Consider the following 20,868-nt stretch of genomic DNA (forward strand, 5'->3'; position numbering starts at 1 on the left):
CTCTCTATTTGCTTTCATGAAGTTAACAAACAAAGAGTTTTCTTTATTGTTTTTGGTTTTTTTACTTTGAAAAGGTTAGAAGTTTACCCATACACGTAAAATAGGGTGTTGGGGAGGAGAGGGGAGGGGAGGGGGGTGGGGTTTTGAGTTTGTTTTGGTTTGGAGTGTGTTCCTAACTGAATGCAAGTCGGGTAAATATCAAATAGTGAATCAAATGTGGAACTGAATAAAAATCGAATTGTATCAGTTCAGCTTTGGTTTGGAAACATAGACTCCTACTCGATTTCGGTTTCTAGATGTTGTATTTTGAACCAACACAAAAGTGAACCGATAGACATCCATAAGGGATAGACATGTGTCATAGAGACCTAGTACCTGAGCATCTTGTCGTTGTAAAATATGAACGCATTCTTTGGTTTATCAATGACTGAGATTTTAAGAAATATATTTTGGGAATGTGCGAACATTTTGTGAGCGAAAAAATCACTCAACATGGTATCAACTGTCCGATTGAGCAACATCAAGTGAAAGGTTGTTTGTGGATGGTTGGATGAGCATCAGGATCTTGTAGCATTTTAGAAATGGTTTTGTACGTAAAATTTATTTTCACATAAAATGATAGATTATATGTAAATTTAGCTCGTCTCTAGGGAGGCGTGAGCACAGGGTGCTGCCAGGGGGCATCCAGCGGTTGAGCTGTGTTGCATACATCTTGGTGCACGTTTAGGGATGTGTGCGGCACAACCCAATGGTTGGCAGCGCCTTGGGCGTTCCCTTTTCCTTGGAGACTATCCTGATCCATTATATGTATGTTTTGATTAAAAATGTTTGATCGTGTTTTGCGGATTCTGACAAAGACGCTCTGATATGGACATGTAATATAAAGTGATGTTTGTTATCCAAAAAAAATATGGGATGAAGTTTGACAATATTTGTATACATGTCCTAGATTTCATAATGATGATGTCAATTAGTCGAGGGTTGGTACATAATAAGATATTATGTGAGGGTAATTTTGGAATTTGCTATTTTATAAAGAAAATTTGAAATTTGTTAATTGATTAATTTAATTTAATGGATGTGATGCTATTATTTTTTATTATCCATTAAATAGAAATAAATAATTGATTATTATTCCTTTTAAGATTCTGCTTCTTCAACAATTAGAAGCACATTATAAATAGACAGGTTTAAGCCACCTTGAGAGAGAGAGAGAGAGAGAGAGAATGAAGGAAGTACACCTCATGGGCACTATAAATAAATCGGCCAATAGGGGAGCCAAGCTTGATCGGATTTTTGGCTCTCTCCCTTTGGCCGAAAATCTCTTGGCATTCTCTCTCCTCTCTCTTGATCTTTTCTCTTCTTCTTCTTGCTCTCTTATTCTTGAGAGTTAGGGTTTCATCGGGTTTGGTGAAACCCTAGTGTTTTCTTGAAGATTTTGAAGAGATTCTTGGATTGGCTTGGAGAACCTTGGTTGCATCAAAGAAGGTTCAAGATTGTCTTACCTGGTGTGTTTGTTGGAGGAAAAAACATTATCTTGAGGATGGATAACATTTGAAGCTCTCCAAGTTACGAATCTTGATGTTTTCATTATCCCACATTAATGTTTTAATCATTTGTTATTTATGGGATATGAAAGGTTTTAACCCGAATCATTCTCTTTCCGTTGCACATTCAGACATGTGGTGATTTCCTTTTTCCATGGTGATGGAATTTTTTTTTTTTTAATCCTTTCCTTAATTCTTATAGAACAAATGAAGAGATGAATCAAGACATGATCCCATGACTACCAACACTCCGATGTTGTCTTAGTTTTAAGAGTCTTTCTAAACTTCCTCAGAGTATAGACTCCCTTTCACCACGAGAAAGCCGCAGTATTTTTCCAAAGCCCCACGGGTGGTCTCGGTTAAACCTTAGCTTTCTGTTTCACATGAATCTTGACTAACTTTTATCTACAGTAACCCTTTCTTCAAAGACAAGTAAGCTTTTAAATGTTGGACGCTTGGAAAATTTGAGTCCAATATGTTTAAAATCAGATGAGAAGCTTTAAGGTGATACAGACCCTCCTGACTTGCCACGTGTATGTTCTTGTCCATTTCAGACTTTAACCCCCTTACAACGTTTGATTAGTATGGGTCGATCCCTCTGCACAGTTACAATCTGGTCGGCCACGTGTACTACCATGCTTTGTTTATTTTGGGATCAAGTTTTTTTTCACCAACAGTGAAGAGAGAATCTCTTAATCCATGGTTTGGGAACCCTAAAATGGTGTGGTGAACCTTCATCACATGGTATAAAAATAAAAAAAAATAAAAAGGGTTGGGGGAGGGGGAGATAGGTATGGAATTGAGACTCAAAACTGAGATCAGAATTGACGGATTAAAAATAAAAAACGATCAAAAATTCGTAACAGATTATTAATGGTAACTCTTTTTTTACTCAATATTTCCCTTAGGCCAAACGTATTAAAAATGTTCATTATTTTTGTTTAGGGCAAGAGAACGCTAACCAGTCGTGTAGCCCCTGCACCAATGTGGTAGGCAATAAAAGTGTGAGCAGAGGCATTGGATCGGATATGATTTTCAATTTCAGTGGAAGTCTAACGGTTTTTTCACACATAAAGGAATTGGTTTGTGTCTAAACTCAAGAACCACGCGAGCCACACAACTGGTAAGTTCTTTTTCCCTTTTGTTTAATATTATCATAGATTTTATATAGGCTAAAAAAATACTTTCTTTAGACTTGTTAACTCTTTGAGAAAAGGCTGGGCACACAGCCCGCGTACCACGAGCTTGCGCCCACTATGTCTATCTCTCTCTTCCCCCTTTAAAATGGCCCACTGTCCTTCCTATATGATGCTCGTCCTATTCCTCCATTGGTGTAGTCCACTACGCGGGCGGTATTATGATTATCATTTATAGGAAATTTGTGTTTGCTTCTATAGATTTTGGTTATACAGGATGTGCACAGGAGGCAAAAGCAAGGGGATTATTCCAAGGAATGCAAGCAACTCAATCATTGAGAGGCACAATCTTAGGCATCTGGATTGATTAGATAACACAAAGATTAAAACGGCAATGATTTGCAATAATGATTCCTAGCATGCCATATAAAATAACATGCGATAGAAATAACTTGGAGTAGAAATTTCATATCTTGTAGAGATGGTGAAGATATATTGAGGAAATTAAAGAGCAATTCAAAAATTGAAAAAGCTTGGAGGAATTCAAGACGCAGACTCAACAATCCTGCCACTCAAATTCTCTCACAAAAGGAACAAGATATAAACAAAGAAAAAAGGATTATGTCTGGAAGCATGGCTCCTACACCCAAACACAGAATGGCCGAGGCGAAATAACCACCCCATCACCATGAAAGGCTCCTTGATGACTGCATTCCTTTGGAAAGGTACTGACAATAACATGTTTTTCCATTCCATTAGTTGGGATAGGGTTTGTTTACCTTTGTTACTAGACCTTTAATGCTAAGTTTTATTTGCTAATTTTTTTTTTGGGCCTTTTCCTTTTCCTTTTCCTTTTCCTTTTGTAGATTTTCCAAAAGAGTAAGAGCATAGTGGAGGGATTTTCATCTCTTCAAAGGAGTTGGTGTTTCGTGAAAAGATTATTGCATTAGAGTCGGACTTCTTCCAGGAGTGATTTTAATTTGGTCGTTGGGAGTATGGCTGCTAGAAGTCTTTTGGGTCTTTTTTTTTTTTTTTTTCTTTTACCTTGGTTAGCCTACTTCCTTGTGTCTCGAATCGGCCGAGTGTTAATTCCTTTATCAAGAAATGACAAGCACGACTGAAGTGTCTATACATACAAACAAATCCATTCACAATGTCAAGTTGGTTAAGAAAAGAATCAATGGCTTTCCCACTCCGTTTAGCTAAGCGGTTGTTATTATTTTAGCTGTTTGTATTTCGATCATTCCATATGTATGAACAAGAGCAAAAGGATTGACCCTCGACTCATCGTGAACTGGGTGATTTTTCACTCCCTTGTGTCAAGAAGGGCGAAGAAAACTTTGTGGCTCCGCTAGACGAGATGAAAAAAATGCTGTCACAAAAAATTATCACCTCAATTTGCTTACTCTTCAATTTTCTTAATTCTCTCTAATAGAGGGAGGTGGACCTCATCTAGACAATGTGTTCGAACAGGGGTAGGGTGGTAATTTTCACCCCCTATTAGATGGAAATGAGAAAATTAACGGACAGGTAAATTGGGGGGATAAAGATCCCACAATTGATTTTAAAAATTAAATGAAAATCTTCAATGGCCAGCTGTCATTTTGATCCAACAAAAAAAAAAAAAAAAGGGTTTTTTACAATTATCATCTTAAAAATTTTGATATCTACTATTATCTCCCTAAAAATTTTCAAATAACTATTACTCTCCCCTATTGCATACTAATAACTAACTCGCCTCTACCGTTACATATCCGTAACGGAAAGGATTAATCGTGAGAGTGTGCCGTTGTCACGAATTTTCTAGGATCAAAATGCTCTTTTGGGATGGGAATTATAAAAAAAAAACCCCACCCCCATCACCGTCCCTTCTCCTTCTTCTTCTTCCTCCTCTGCAACCCTGAAATTCCACTTCTTTTGCTCTCCAGATCCACTCTGTTACTTTCCTTGTCTCTTTTAGCTTTAAGGTATGATCAATTCTTTACTCTTTACTTCTCCTTGAATTGCGTTTCCCTAATTTATTTCTCTGTATTTTCTTTTCATTTAAAAATTTCATGGCTCGTCAGTGGTGTCCGCCGTCCGATGATTTTTGGTTTGGAAAGGGATGTTAAAAAAAAGGAAGAAACCTTTTGTTCTTCTATTGTATGTTTGGTGATTTTTTTTCTCTTGAGCTTCTCCATTCCTCGTATTGGATACCTTTTTAAGCATTTCTGGTGGACTGGATTATGTTTTGGATTGCCAAAATTTTGTTCCTGTGAATGGACGAGAAGATTCAAGGTAAAGAACAGGCATGGAATCATTTCTTCTCTAATCGGTTGTTGCTCACTGGATTAATGCAGAAGCCTCTCTTTCGTTTTTTGGGTATAGAGAAGGAGGTCTTGGAAAGAGAGCTAGAGAGAGATTGGGGCGGTTGGGGTTGCAGAGGAAGAAGAAGGAGGAAAAGAAAAAGGAGGAGCACGAGGAGGAGGAGGAGAAGAAGGGACGGTGATGGGGTGGGGTTTTTTTTTATAATTACCACCTCAAAAGAATATTTTGGTCTTAGAAAATTCGTGACAGCAGCATACTCTCACGAGAAACTCTGTGTATTACGTGTATGTAACGGTAGGGCCTAGTTAATTATTAGAATGCAACAGAGAAGGGTAATAGTTGTTTGAAAGTTTTTAGAAAGGTAATAATAGATATCAAATGGTATTGGTTCTAATTAGTATTGGTTCCAAGGTTTAGAAATATTAGTTTATCCGGACGATTTTGGTCCTTGTTTCATAAAGGTGGAACCAATTAAGATATGTAGTCTCCAGAACCGTCCCAATCAACATCCCTTACCTGTAAAGCCAATTCTATCCCTTTCATTCTTTTATTAATTTTAATTTTAATTTTATCTTCTTTCATCCTGATCCTTCAAGTATGAGACACGTGGTTAGTTATATAGTCCATTTTATTTCAAGTTTTAAGATTTTCACAATTTGTTGATTTATGATTTTAGGGATCTTTATCCTCTCAATTTACACAACAAGGCAGTAAATTACCGTCTTACCTTTGCCCAAGCGCTTTGCCCAAGTCGGTGTAAGGTGGTCATTTATTGTTTTGCTGTGTCTTGGCAGTAGGTCCTATCGCGCAGCTCGACAGTAGAGGATCCAAATTGTTCAACTTACCTGTCCTTCAATTTTCTCAATTCCATCTAATAGGGAGGACAGAAATGACTATCCTACCCCCTAACACACTGCCCGAGTGGTCCACCTCCCTCTATTAGAGGGAATTGAGGAAATTAACGGACAGGCAAATTGGAATTTGGATCATCTATGGTGCAGCTGCCCGCCTGTGCTATGCAGACACAGGGTTGTGTGCAAAGACCGCCTTACCCCTGCCCGAGCGACTTGCCCATGTGGGGGTAAAGCGGTCTTTGCATGCAGCCCTATATCTTCGCAGCATAGACAGGACGAGCAGCTGCGCCGTAGAAGATCTGCATCCGACAAATTGAGGTGGCAACACGATCCTGCCGGGCAGCTTGGCAGTAGATGATCTGATTTGGATAATTTTCCTGATTTTAGGAAAAGCAAAGAAAGAGAAAGAGCGTTGTTGGTCTGTGAGAAAATTAAATTGGAGGTGGTGAAAAGGTGGGATTTAATATCTCTCTCTCTCTCTCTCGCTCTCTTTCTCTCTCTCGTGTTCAAAGCTATCTTTGAGACGTAATAAAATGCATGCAAGGAAGGGGAAGTGGGTAAGCTTCTCCATCTATGATTCACCACTTCAAAGAAGAAAGTCTTATTAGATGTTCTTTGCTGTTCTCTTCCCCAGTGGATGAAGAAAAGAGAGAAAGAAATCTATTTTGCTCTGTAAACCCATAAATGATATAGCTAGCAAAAATTAGACTTGTAACCCCACAAGATGAGTACTCCAAAAAAACCCAATTCCAGAAACTGAAATCTAATCAAATATTTGTTTAGATTCTCAAACTCTTCCATTTACTACCTCTAAATTCATCTTTTATTATTACTTTTTCACTGATCTGGTTTACCTCTTCTTGAAGTCAACACCACAGTTATACACAGCTATGGATGACAAGGAAGAAGAAAACTACTCGGTAAGCTCTCACTCCATTCACTCTTATTTCAAATTATTTTCTCTCTCTCTTTCTCTGGGTATTTCTGTGGCCATGTTTTACTTGGAACCTCAATTGTTGCAGGCTAGCTTTACACCCTTGGATTACACTCTAGACCATCATTATCATCATCAACAGCAGCAGCAGCAGCTCCTTAGGCCATTCCATGGAGAGAATTCCAATGCTGGAATGGTGGATTACATGTTGAGTAACCCTCCACCTCAACAAGCATCACCAGCTGGTTTCTGCAGTGCCTCCTCTTCACCTCTAGATAGGTTGAGCTTTGCCGATGTGATGCAATTCGCCGATTTCGGACCCAAGTTAGCCTTAAACCAGACCAAGATCGCAGATGAAGAGACCGAGAAGGCAACAGTGGCTGAAGAGGAGGAAAGAGAGGAAGAAGAAGAAGGTCAGGTTTCTGAGAACACATTGGTGCAGCGGCGGCGGCAGCTTCGAATACTTCAAAAGAGCACTAGTTGTGAAGCTAATAAGATCCGGCGAAAGAGATCGAGGACTATCAAGACTAGTGAAGAGGTTCAGAGCCAAAGGATGACTCATATTGCAGTGGAACGAAATCGAAGAAAGCAGATGAATGAACACCTTAGAGTCTTGAGATCCCTCATGCCTGGTTCTTATGTTCAAAGGGTACTAATTTTAATTTCTTATACTATTCTTTATTTTTTTAGGGTTTCATCCAAATCCCCTCTCTTTAATGGCTAGCTTTTAAGGATGAGTTGTCTCAAATCCATAACAAGTGAAACCCTGAGCATTAAATGTTTTTTTTTTTTTGTGGTTACAATTTTGTACAGGGAGATCAAGCATCAATTATTGGTGGTGCGATTGAGTTTGTGAGAGAATTAGAGCAACTACTTCAATGTTTAGAGTCTAAGAAGCGGCGTAGACTCTATGGGAGCGGCGGTGAGCCTCCACTTCCAATTGTAGTACAATCTCAACCATCATTCAATCCTCCAATGTTTCTTCCAAATGATCAAATCAAGATTGCAGACTTTGATACTGGATTTTATGAAGAAACAGCTGAGAATAAATCTTACTTAGCTGATGTTGAAGTAAAGCTCTTAGGGTTTGATGCTATGATCAAGATCCTTTCTAGAAGAAGACATGGACAACTCCTTGAGACCATAGCTGCTCTTGAAGATTTGAATCTTGATATCCTTCACACCAACATCACCACCATTGAACAAACAGTTCTCTATTCCTTCAATGTCAAGGTAATACATCAAATCTTCATTAACAATTTAAATCTTAAAATGCTCCTCAAATTAATAATTAGTTCATCCTTATCTATTATAGGTTTCAAGTGAATCGAGGTTTACAGCTGATGATATCGCGAATTCAGTCCAACAGATATTCATCCATGCAAGCAGCATCACCACCAACAACACAATATGATATGCAGGAACTGAAAAATTAAGTTGCAGTAGTAGTCTTCTCTTAAGAAGGGCCTTTTTTTTTTCTTTTTTTTTTTAAAATTTTTAAGTTTGTTAGTGAAATTGAAAACTTTATCATCACATATAGGAAATGATGAGATATTTACTTTTCTATGTATGAATTTGTTTATTTGAATTGAAGAGCCCTTTGTGCAGTCATATCAGTAGTGTTTTATATATCCATGATAATGAGAAACAGCTTTTGTTTTCTTCTAGTGAGAGTTCTAGCTTGGTTGAATTTAGAACAAACACCAAATAAAATACGAATAAAAACTAAAACAGAGCAAGATGACACCGAGATTTAACGTAGTTCACACATCAGTATGGTGTGCTATGTCCTCGGGTGTAGCTGAAGATTTACATTACTATATTGTAAATCTCACTTACTTTACAATAAAGAGGGTAAAGGAAATAAATACTCCTCCATTAGATCGGGTTGATTTGTACCTATCGGCTCAAACCCTACGTTACCATCACAGATCTTAGAAAAAAATTCCATTTCAATCATCATAAAAAATATCGGAATGGATCATTTTTCAAAACGAGTACAAGAATTCGATACATATATAACAATTGAGAAGAGAGAAAGGTGGGGAAGAGTATAGGAGACAAGCTCTGGGAATAGTATTTGTCCGCACTTTAAAATGTTTATACATGTATCATGTAAGTGAGATAGTGAGAGTTGTGAAAAGGTCAACGTGCTTGGTACTGTATTGATGTAAGTTGACTTGTCAGTACTTTCAGTTTTGTTGGTTTTCGGATGTGGATGTTATTGTAGATCAGATGGTGGGGACTAGTAGACCTTGGACCCAATGAAACCCTAATAAGGGGAGTCCTATGGCTAGTGGGTTGCCCTAAATCTGCATGCCTTCACTCTGTATACAAAGCAGCTCAACTGATAATTAAGGGACAGTCAAAGGATAAGGGTACCCCTCCAGCAAGAACTTAGAATCAAAATCCTAAAATGAGTCAGTCTGATGGATGAATCCTAGCTAGTTAATGGACTGGTTGGACCACTCTACGCCGTGCATGAGGATATTGGATCTATGTGAACAACTGTCCATGTTTCTGGTATGACAAGGTTGACCCTACACACCCCACTGACCCAGTTGACTTGATGCCCTATTTTTATGATATAAAACACTAAACATCACTGCAAGGATACCCAGTTGAACCAAACAATCATTTTTTGGTGACACCATTAGATAAGCAGTATAAACCACGGCCAAAAGGTCGCAGCGCTCAAGCGCTGCCATTCCTTTATAATGTTAGCAGTACTCCATCAATCTGAACCGTTGAATTACTATCATTTAATCTGAAACGTTTATTTTATTAAACACATTACTTGTTCTTTACCCACATTCCACATAGTCCGTGAACTTTTCATCTCTTTCAAACACCTCTCTCTTCTTTTTCATACACCATCCCCCAAATCCCTTTCCCTTCCTTTGACCCATCGATACAAGATCGACCCAGAATCGATATCGGTCTCAACCGATACTAATCTAAATCGATCTATCAGTTAGGTTTACACTTTTTTTTTCTTTCAAAAGTTAGATTTTTTTTTTTACATTTTCACCCTTGTCCGTACCAACCCACCGATACGGGTTCGGCTAGAAATCGATATCGGTATTTGCAATCTAATACATATCGATCTCCATCTCCACCGATACCGATCTGGGACGGTATTTATCGGACTGCATCGATTAGGTTAACCTATGTTCTTCAAAAAAAGTACTTATTTTTTTAAACATATTTTTACCCTTGTCTATACTGACCCACCGATACAAGATCGACCCGGAATCGATATCAGTCTCAACCGATACCGATCTAAATCGATCTATCAGTTAGGTTTACCCTCTTTTTTTTGTTCAAAATTACATTTTTTTTTTTATATTTTCACCCTTATCTGTACCAACCCACCGATATGTGTTCGACTAGGAATCGATATCGAGTGGAATGACAAAAATGCCCTTACTTTTTTTTTTTTTTAAAAAAAAAAAAACCTGCAACCCTCGATTGGGGAAGATGGGTTGTAGGTATCATTCAACCCATTGGCAATCATCCCTGCAAACCCCTTTGATTGAACCCATTTGCAATCATCCCTTGAAACCATATGTGCTCAGCATTTATGCCTCTTCCAGACTCCGGAGGTGGCTCGGGAAAAATCTAGAGTTTTAAACCTCCCCATCACGGAGATCTGAAATCGTTCACATTCTAATAGAACCTTTGAAACCCAGATTGGATCAATCATATGCTCCAAAACAGCAGGAATTGGGATCGGGCATAGCGGATTCGATTTGAATCTGCCTATTTTTCTATCCGATTATGATTTGTATATATCCATGAGGTGAACCCAAAGTGGTAAACATCCGCCTGTTTGGTGGCTTGTCGACTTTGGAGCTGCAGAGATTCTCGATATATCGTAGATGAAGGCAAACATAATCCAATCTTAAGTGGTGTACAAGACATCATAAATACTTGTTAATTTGCCATACGAGATTGCGTGGCTTTGGTTTACAAGATAAAACTAGGGTTTAACATAATGAAATTGGATTTGGATTGACCCTCTCCCATTCCGATGCATCGACTTCATTTTGAATTGATCGGCTTATCGAATCAAAATTTCGAACATGAGTCAATCAAAATACAATGTGATGCACCTTGTGTTCCCATTTCCAAAGCCGAGTTAAATTCGCCCACAAGATTTCACATCGAATTCATACTTGTTAGCTCTGGGGAGTCAAAAACCTCACTTACGGTCACAGCTGCGACTGTGTCCATTCTATTATTTTTCATTTACTGGAACTGGAAGCCACAACACATGAAAAACCTGCTGGGTTTTGGTTAAAGCAAACGATCTGGGAAAGAAGAGTTCCCACTACATTACAACAACAGTCCAAAGTTTATTCTAAAAATCTTCCCAACTTGCAACCCATCTGAGAACACAGGGAAGAAGAAGAAAAGGAAGATTAGAAGAAATCGATGAATGAAGGAAAATGGGGGTTGAAGGATACCTGCAACTCATCTTCCCCAATCGATTTGGGGAAGATGGGTTGCAAGTTTTGTTTTTTTATTTTTTATTTTTAAAGTAAGGGTATTTTTGTCATTCCATTCTATCAAGGGCAAAATGGTCTAACCATGTACAAAAAAGAAAGAGATGAAAAGTTCACTGGCTATCTGGGTAAAGAACAGGTAATGTGTTTAATAAAATGTACATTCCAGATTGAATGGATTAAATGATAATAATTCAACGGCTGAGATTGATGGAGCACTGCTAACATCACTTTATAATGGTAGTGCTCAAGCGCTGCTACCGCCCGCCCATAAACCACATAGTTTGATGGAACATATATTTTGACTGCAGTGATATAGTACACTACTAACCTAGTGGTTCTGCCATGAAATATCAAAGAGTTATGTTAAGGCATTCACCAACAAATTCTGAATTCACAGCAAACTAATTATCCTGTAAGGGGCAAAGGGAAATATAGCTAATACCTCTAACTTCAATGTTGCAGGATAGTGTTTATAATAATTTTAAGGGCTGATGTTCTTTGTGTCGCTGCGTAGCCTGTGCCCAAACACATGTTCCTGCCATTCAGGGGGGCAGGGTGATCATTTTGCCCACCCCATGTGTCTGGGTGACCTAATTTTAATCCAAGACTTAATCCCCATGTAGCCTAAGTGTGTTCAAAACCTAAACATACAAGAAAGACTTAGCTAGGGTTATCTGATGATCCACATGTGGATTCTCACAGGGAATACAACTCTTGAACAAATCAGCAGCCATAGGTAGAACTACTATAACCTCGTGAAGATCACGATGAAGACATTCTTCAAATCACAAACTAGAGAGAAAAATCTCTCTACGTGCAAGAGAGAGAATGGAGATCTCTCTTGCACAGGTAGAAGAGAGAAATAGAGAAAATGTAGGTAAGAGGGAGAGAGTTTTCTGACTTGCGTAGAATACTCTCTCTTTAATTTCCTCCTACCTCCTCTTTTATAATCTCTGAACATGTTAAGTCAGTTGTCAGATATGCCAAGAGGTGAGATCTCATTAGGTGATTCTACTCATGTTTCTTTATATGAGTACAATTTTATTTCTAAAATAATGATCTTCTCATTTATAACAATTAAGCCCCCAAGTAAATAGTTTTCTTACAAATAAGTCTTTTCACTTTATAATATCGTAGAATATTAATGGACCTACATGGATGGAGTTTATTAGTGTCACCATCTTAGTCCATTGGAACACCGTAATCAGAAAATCTGAACCATTGATTGGAACACGATGGAATGTTCACTGTTAGCTTTTTTTCTAGAGCCTCATAAAAGAGGTATGTATGCTTGGGGAGGGGCTTCAAACAAGAAGCAATAATGGGATGAATGTTTTTATTGATGGCAACCGATGGTGGATTCTTAATCAAAAGTTTTTTGGGGTCTTGTGCTCTACTGATGGCAATGCTAAAGGTAAAATTTCAGATGAAATAGAATACGTTTCATTTGTCGATGCAACACTCACGATACACATTGCTACATGGCATCTCCCCCTCCCCTCTCTCAGATTCTCCCTCTGTCACCCCTATTTGCTCTGCACCCCGCCAACAATACCCAACCCCAACCCAAATAGAAGGCTTTCCACTACACCTCGAACTCCAACTCCTCTGAGGTCAACATGTTGTGTCCTTCTACATCGAATTATATGACCCTGCCCAAATCCTAGCCCTCTTTGACCACGTAGAACAAACCTCCCAAACCCAGCCCCATATTCCATGAAGGAAAGGTTGTGGGGGACAGCTAGGGTGTAGGGCTTGTAATGAATAAGAAGATGAAGGGGATGATAATGGATAATAATAGTAAAACTCATTTGATTACATCAAAGAAGAGTTCTCCATGCTCAGACCAACCATTAGGGTCCTTTTTGTGCCTTCTCCACCAATTGGTGGTAATCGTAAAAAATCTTCTTCTTTTCACTCCAAGAAGAATGGGAAGGGCTGTAGGCAAAGGCAGGGGCAACAAGGGGTGAGGGCAAGGGCAAAGGCACCTAGCATGGAGGGGAGGGGTTCATGGAATATATCATTATTTAAATAGTCATCAAGGGAAGTGTGGTTGGATGATGTTAAAGCTTGATATGTCTAAGGCTTATGGCTAACTTAAATGATGGTATTTGAGAGTTACGATTTTTTTGTTTTTTTTTTTGGTAGAAAGCAAGGCTATTCATTCATGCGTGCCCAACACCAAACAAAGTAAAGTACAAAACATAAAACCGATAGATAACATGATAAACACGAGGTATGGATATACAATATCCAAAACCAAGGAATGGAAACTGACCCGGTCGCACATGTCATTGACTGTGTCATCCATACTAGGGGTTGGTTCATAATCACTTCCCTAGAGAACAGGTTATAAACATAGCTAAGTTTAAGCACATACACAGACGTACCAATAAAAGGATTGCTATACGTGCCGAAAGTAAAAAATCCCCATTCCCCACGCATGCCGCCATACTGCCACAACCTACTTTCAAACAGACATGTCGTATAGGCAAGGGTCTGATGGATTGGCGAGTGGAACTTCAATTGACGGCAAGAAGACCACCAAAATTGCGACCACAATCTACTTTCAAACAGATCTGCAAAGATCTACTGGATCGACGAGTGATGCATCGTCCGGCGACAATAGGAGCATGTGGTTCAAGTAACAAGGAGAGGAATCACCACCTACCCTTCCAAGTTCCATAGCTGGGCGACTTGGGCCTACAAGGATCTATTTCTTCCTTTGTGGCCTTGCACGTATATATCCAACCCACATCCTTTATATGAGATTTTCTTTCCAGCCTTTACCCTTTTAAATTAGTCTTAGTCACATGGGCTTTGGGCCCAACGTGTTTGCTTGTGGAACCCACGGTCCAGGTTAATTGAATTGTTTAAATCGAAACCGGCAATTCGTTTAATAAATTAATGGTTTAATTTTAATTTAAAAATCAAACCGTTTAATAAACTATTCTGTAATGGTTTCTACCGTTTAAACCAATTATATAAGAGTGTATATATTAATATAATAAAGAAGAGACTGTATAATATTGTAACGTATGTATAATATAGCGCAAGAGATCTCTACTTGGTCACATGGTCTCTATACAAGCGTCTGGACCAATGGGTGAGCACGTCCACATGGCGAAGGAATTGAACCTTGACCATTTTGAAGTAGAACTAATCGCTAGAGCAAGTAAAGGAGGGATAGCAAGAGGAGCGCCAAGAGAGGCAGAGATACGGAGGTTGGGGGCTAGAAAGCGTTAGTGTGTGAGGTGGGTTAGCCCAAGAAAGGGTCTTACAGAGGAAAGCTTGGCTGCATGGGGAGAGGTTGATCCTGAAGTATCCATCATGTATCTTTATTAGGATGGACGAAAGCAATAGAGATACAGACAGAGACATAGATGGAGATGGATGTCGCTTCATTCTATTGACGACCAATTTATTTTAGAAATTATTGACCAGTACTGGATTTGTAAGATTAGGGCACGTCAGGTTGATTCCTGATTGATTTTGACTAATTCTGATCTGATTCAGATCCCGATTCCGTTCTTTTAAATCTTGATGATCTTGTGTGATGATCGCAAATGCATTCATCACCAAAATTATTATTATTTTTTTAAATAATGAGCATTAATATTAATATGTGTTTATTACGATTTGAAATGGAAACACTTTTTTTCCTCATATTTTTGAAAATATTGTAAAATTACATTTATTTTACTTTACAAAAAAAAAATAAAATAAAATTCATTGAATCATTGATATATAAGTATATAAAACAATTATTTACTTACTATGTTGCTAGCTCTAAAAAGGGTTACATATAACATATGGTACCAAATATGAATTACAACAATAAGGACTAACAAGTCCAGTCAACATTGCACTTAATTTTGTCAACTGGTGAAATAGGACCACAATCATTTCAAGGTAGGAGTTTCTTTAATCTCACGAAAATATTGGCATTATACTATATACATCATTAATTAATGGTAGTACTATCTGAATTCGTCACAAAATCCGGTTAATGTTGGTCCAACAGGGGAGTTATTGCCAGTTCAAGTAAATATGGGCTAATGTTATTGATTTAAGTTAAGTTAATTGAATTTGATGGTTTGGTGATGAATGAGTTAGATTGACCTTAGGACCAGTGTTGACACTACTGTTGGTCCACGATAAAGAGATAGGACTGTCGGAGTATGGTTTAGGGTGAAGCAGCGACCTCATTCGAGTTTTAAAAGACCTTTTAGTTAGAGTTTCTGGAAACCCAAAACACAAGAAGCGAAGGTAATTGTTTTACCTTCCATGTAGAAAAAGACTCAGGCTAAACAGGATTGAAACGAGCGAGATATAGCCAATCGAGCGGGAAAGGGTTAGAGGATCTGATCCTGGCAGCAAGATCTGGTGCCGATCGACAACTTCCAGTGTGTTGCCGGTCGAAATCGACAGGTCTGCCAATCAACCAAATCATCCCAATCAAGCTGTTGGTTGACCGGTAGGCGATCGAGAGGTTCAGCGGTACAACCAATTAACTATCAATCGATTGAAAAGTCATGGAGGTTGACCGACATAGCTTGAGAATGACCTTTAAGTTAGGGTTTTGACTCAGTTTTCTTATTTCATACTTAGAAAAAAATCGGAGGAAAAAGAGAAAGGAGAAAAGAGAGCTAGGGAGGAGGGATTCGATCACGAGAGCTTGAGGATTTGGACCCTAGGAGCATAGTGGCTCGAGAAAAACCAAAAAACAAAACTTCAGTTAGGGTATTGACGTCCAAAGGTAGGGTTTCTATCTTCCTTTAGCCCATCTAGGTTGTTAGAAGTAGTTTTATTGATTGTCTGGAGTCATATGAGAGTCTATTGAAGTATTGAAGTGGTTATGAGTGAAAGAGATGTGAATCCCATGGAGTTAATGGGGAAATGGATGGCAAAGGTACCATTCCCAAGCTATTTTCCCCGTATCGGTCGATCGGTGCGACCTAGAGGTTGACCAATAGCACCCCGGATGCCCTAGGAAAGGCTGTTTAGAGAGTTTTTTTAAGTGGGAATGGTAGGGGGGGGGGAGGCTTACATGCTATTCTAAGAACACTTAAAGAGGAGCTAATGTATATAAATTGTTATGTAGGGATCTTGTGAGTTAAAAATTGGAACGTTTAAGGTTGTTTAAGAGTAGTTGACCGACAAGTACACAGTAGAGACATTGACGTGAGGGGAATTCTATCACAATGCACATGTTTTGTAGTATTTCCTATTGCAACATGTTTCATTTATCATGTAGAAATTTTTAGCACAATGATCTAGTATGAATATGATCCTATAATGATGTGATTTGTAGTATGAATACTAGTCTAAGTATAATATGATTCTTATGAACCACATGAATAGAAGAATAGGAAGAGATTGAAAGAATGAAAAGCCAATTAATGTCATACTCAACAAACAACTCCGATCCATTGAGCAAGATTAGACACCCTAACTTAAGAAATGATCCAGATCCATTGAGCCTTGTGTAAGGGGCAAGAAATGGGTGAGACGTTGAGAGGGATGACACTCTACTCAAGAAATGATCCAGATTCGTTGAACTCCGTAGTGGGCAAGAAACAGGTGAGACGTTGAGGGTAGGCAAACAAACGCTCAAAAAATGACCCAGATCCATTGAGCTCCGCAGATTGGGCAAGAAACGGGCGAGGCGATCCGTTGAGCCCCAAAGGTCGGGCAAGAAACGGGTATGACCTAGAGGCTTAAGAGTAAAGAAGAGTGAGGTAAAGACAAGTAAGAAAAGAAAAGAAGGCCACATGCCTCCTTTTGGTTCTAACCCAATCCAACCATTGCTTATGTTTGGGTTAGCCAGGCCTGGTTGTGGCCAACCCTGACTACGTGTCGTATGACTGGTATCCCTACGGAGATGGCACAGAAGTAAATAGATAAGAAAAACAGGTCTAAAATGGAAAAACAAACCACAATATAAAGAAATAAACCCTAAGAGGGCATATCCCTAATAAGCGACGGATTGAGAGCGAGAGAGCGAGAGAGCGAGAGAGAGCAGTGACAGAGGAAGAAGATGGTCTCAGGGTCAGGGATCTGCGCTCGAAGAGTGGTGGTGGATGCTCGCCACCACATGCTTGGCCGCCTCGCGTCGATACTCGCGAAGGAGCTTCTCAATGGCCAGAAGGTAGTCGTCGTCCGCTGCGAGGAGATCTGCCTTTCGGGTGGTCTCGTTCGTCAGAAGATGAAGTATCTTCGTTTCCTCAGGAAGAGGATGAACACGAAGCCCTCCCATGGCCCTATTCATTTCCGTGCTCCTTCTAAGATTCTCTGGAGGACCATTCGAGGGTATTCTCTCATTTGCTTGTTTTCTTCATTCTGTATCCTAAAATGTTGTGTTGTGTTTTGTTTTTTTCCCCTTCGCTTTACTGATATACTTATTGTCTCTGTTTCTGTTTGGTTTTATGAAGGATGATTCCTCACAAGACCAAGCGTGGAGCTGCGGCGCTTGCTCGTTTGAAGGCTTATGAGGGTGTTCCTCCTCCTTATGATAAGATGAAGAGGATGGTTATCCCCGACGCTCTTAAGTGAGTTTACTCGTTGTTTGCATGTTTGTTCTGTTAATTGATTCGATTGGTTTCTGTTTTTAGCTTGGATCGATCACTAATTCTGTGCTTGGGTTATTGTAAAATCAGGGTCTTGAGGCTTCAACCCGGACATAAGTATTGTTTAATGGGACGCCTCTCCTCTGAGGTTGGATGGAACCATTATGACACTATCAAGGTACGTTTTGACTACTATTACGTATTTAGTTTATGCTTTATTTTGAATGATTGAAAGGTATGAGTTTTTGTATGTAGCAAGTTAAAAAAATTATCTTTTGGATTGTATTAGATAATCTAGCTGGACAGTTTGCATCAACGTTCTTAGCATGACTATTCTTTGCCATGGTTTTTTTATTCCACTGGGTTCTTCTGAGTTGGAAGAATGACTATTCATAAGCAATGTAGTTTATTTAACCTAGTGATATTGCTGATTCATTGATCGTCTTTGTTGTCTGTTATTTGAAGTTTTCAGTTCACACAATCTTATCTGCATTTGTTTTGGTTTTCGTTATTGAGAAACTTGGTATGACAAGGCATGTAATCTATATCAGATGATTGAGTAGCAGATCTAGTGACCTAAATGCACAGGCAGTGAAATTTTAACAGTTTGTATAAGAAAAACCTGTGTGTTAAGTTCGATGAGCAAGTCTTGCTATCTACCCTTTTGTGGGTTTTCATCTGGTAATCCCGGTTAGGTTCAGGTTACATGCCTTGTCATACCAAGTCCAATCCGGTCAGCTTCATACCCCACCATGGTCTAACCTGATTGCATTTCCTACGAGGTTGAATTTGCTGTCAATTTGGCTGGGTTTGTATTATTAATTTAGGCATTGTAACCTACCTACCGGGAGGAATGGTGTTTTGGTCATTAAAATAACTTGGTGGAAGTAGTCCAGAGTCCGTGTTAATAACATGTAATGCAATTTACCTGTAAGTTGGTTTTTTTATTTTTTTATTTTTGTGTTATTGTTTGTTGCTATTAAACACAGCTGGAGAATTTTGATCCTCTCTTCAATATGGACTAGTTAGTGTAGTGTGTTTGTGTTTTTCTGTGAGCTCATTTTATGGATGTAGGTTAACTGTTATGTTTTGCTCTTATGCTTCTAGTGCCTACTTGAAGCAAATACAATTTCATTGGGTGGACACCCCCACTGATCTCTTGTAGGTCTGGGTTTGTGCAATTTGTCATCTATAGTTGCAAAGCCCTTACAAGTAACTTTTAAAAAAATTCCCCTCTAATGTGGTTAAAATCAATATTTACCAATTTGAGCAGGCTTTAATGGCCTATATGTTCTACAAATGTGATGCTTGGTAAATTATCATTGCAAGTAACATTAGTATTCTTCTGCATAAAAAGATCATAGTAAAAGCACGGATCTGTTACATGTATGTTGGTCTAATAGTACTTATAGGTTGTGTTTTTTTTAAGGTCTCTCAACTTTGCAATTGAAAGTTGTAATCAATACAGTCAAGGATCATAGCTTAAGCACTACTTTGTTTCTTAATCATTTGTAATGATTATGTTACTTTCAGGAGCTCGAGAAGAAGAGAAAGGAGAGGGCTCAAGTTGCATACGATAGGAGGAAGCAGTTGACCAAATTGAGAGTCAAGGCAGAGAAGGCAGCTGAGGAGAAGCTTGGTGTCCAATTAGACGTTCTTGTTCCCGTTAAATATTAAGTGTTTTAAGATTTAGTTGTTTTTCAAATGAGAATTTTGCAGAGAATTGTTTTGTTATTGAATTTAACTTGAGTTTTGGCACTATCTTTGGGAAGAATGGCATAATGTTCTGATGCTTTTTGGTATTTTAAGTAGCATTGTAAAACTTTTGGATTCACTTGTCTTTTACCTGAATGAGATAGCGGAATTTGTTGGTCCAGCCTATTGGTCACAATGAAAAATAAGATTCTGGGAACCTTGGAATTCATTTTTAAGTTGACCGAAGAGAATTTTAAACATGTGAAAAGGGTTTCCTGTACTTGTAAAGTAATAACATGTATTGCTGGTTTACTTGGATATAGCCAAGTAATATTATATGTCGCACAATTAGCACGGTTAAATCTTCTGGGGTTTTGCTTCCACAAACAATCTTAAATGATCAGATCATTCAGGCCCTCAAGGAGTCTATCCAAGATTTTAAAACCTGGAATTGGACAGGAACTAACTCTATTATAATTTGTATACACCAGAATCTGCTGAGATCTTAGAATGCGGAATAGGAAAGGAACAAATAATTGACGTGTTTTGTTTCTTTATTTTTGGGAGAAAGTTTTCTTCGACCCATAGATGACGGTTCACCTACCATCTAAGGGTTAGCAAATCTTTATTGAGATTTAGTATGTTTCTACAATATCGTCTTGATGCCCTCTCCCACCCCAGTGAATGGGAACGCCATATTTTTATTTAAAATTTCCTACTGATTAACATTAAATTTCCAATTTGGTAACCTAGATCCCAATGTAACAAGAAGCCCCAATTCTAGAATTGGAATGTATAATTAAGGTGAAAATTTATATTGATGAATCGATTGAAATGTTGTATTATAGCTGTTCTCTTTGGAGCAATTACTACGAGGGTAAAAAAGGTTTATGTGGATGACCTGAGATTGGGCTTCATCACTGCAGTGACGACGGTCACATATCTTCCCTGCAGGCCATGTCTCTGTTTTGATGTGAAATGTCTGGAAGTAATATTCTCAATAATCTATTTTATATTTTTTTGGGTATGAAACTGAGGGCCTTGGTTAATGACTACATGTCTCTCGTGTTGCTTCATAATGGAAACGTTTCTGGTTCATTCGTTTTCTTCTACCCTATTTCTTACCATCCAGGCTTCACGGTTTTTTCCTCTTTTTTTCGATAAGGATCTAGGTTGCAAGATCTACACAACCATAGTTGCAATTTGCCCTCTTCTTGGAGATTAAGGGTAGACAATTTGTAGTTTTGTTTAACGATCCATTGTTTGATTCCAAATTTTCCTACTTCCCTATGTAGGGCATGAAAGTGTGTGATCA

At 38.6% G+C, this 20,868-nt stretch overlaps 2 protein-coding genes across 3 annotated transcripts; both read left to right on the forward strand.

Annotated features, from left to right (window-relative positions):
• Positions 1 to 1,204: 1,204 nt before the first annotated feature.
• LOC122656364 (60S ribosomal protein L13a-4) lies at positions 1,205 to 19,709 on the forward strand. Of its 2 annotated transcripts, XM_043850845.1 has the most exons (5): positions 1,205 to 1,222; positions 17,287 to 17,601; positions 17,724 to 17,840; positions 17,949 to 18,036; positions 19,392 to 19,709. In XM_043850845.1, the coding sequence occupies exons 2-5, from the start codon at positions 17,330 to 17,332 to the stop codon at positions 19,533 to 19,535; spliced, it is 621 nt and encodes a 206-aa protein (XP_043706780.1). In that variant the 5' UTR covers positions 1,205 to 1,222; positions 17,287 to 17,329; the 3' UTR covers positions 19,536 to 19,709. The 2 variants fall into 2 exon arrangements, with proteins under 2 accessions (XP_043706780.1, XP_043706779.1); XM_043850844.1 differs by lacking the exon at positions 1,205 to 1,222 and having other exon boundaries at positions 17,245 to 17,601.
• On the forward strand, positions 6,720 to 8,219 carry LOC122656363 (transcription factor FAMA-like). Its single transcript, XM_043850843.1, has 3 exons — positions 6,720 to 7,427; positions 7,592 to 8,011; positions 8,094 to 8,219. The coding sequence occupies exons 1-3, from the start codon at positions 6,735 to 6,737 to the stop codon at positions 8,190 to 8,192; spliced, it is 1,212 nt and encodes a 403-aa protein (XP_043706778.1). The 5' UTR covers positions 6,720 to 6,734; the 3' UTR covers positions 8,193 to 8,219.
• Positions 19,710 to 20,868: the final 1,159 nt, after the last annotated feature.

The sequence above is a fragment of the Telopea speciosissima genome, chromosome 3 (assembly GCF_018873765.1).
Source record: "Telopea speciosissima isolate NSW1024214 ecotype Mountain lineage chromosome 3, Tspe_v1, whole genome shotgun sequence".
In the NCBI taxonomy this organism is placed as follows: Eukaryota; Viridiplantae; Streptophyta; class Magnoliopsida; order Proteales; family Proteaceae; genus Telopea; species Telopea speciosissima.

What these genes read in the sequence shown, in the direction of transcription:
- LOC122656363 (XM_043850843.1), top strand. Translation starts at nt 6,735, where the DNA reads ATGGATGACAAGGAAGAAGAAAACTACTCGGTAAGCTCTCACTCCATT. An exon ending in CTGGTTCTTATGTTCAAAGG is followed by an intron (nt 7,428 to 7,591) that starts GTACTAATTTTA and finishes AATTTTGTACAG; the next exon opens with GGAGATCAAGCATCAATTAT. An exon ending in TCTATTCCTTCAATGTCAAG is followed by an intron (nt 8,012 to 8,093) that starts GTAATACATCAA and finishes TATCTATTATAG; the next exon opens with GTTTCAAGTGAATCGAGGTT.
- LOC122656364 (XM_043850845.1), top strand. Translation starts at nt 17,330, where the DNA reads ATGGTCTCAGGGTCAGGGATCTGCGCTCGAAGAGTGGTGGTGGATGCT. An exon ending in GTTATCCCCGACGCTCTTAA is followed by an intron (nt 17,841 to 17,948) that starts GTGAGTTTACTC and finishes TTGTAAAATCAG; the next exon opens with GGTCTTGAGGCTTCAACCCG. An exon ending in ACCATTATGACACTATCAAG is followed by an intron (nt 18,037 to 19,391) that starts GTACGTTTTGAC and finishes TGTTACTTTCAG; the next exon opens with GAGCTCGAGAAGAAGAGAAA.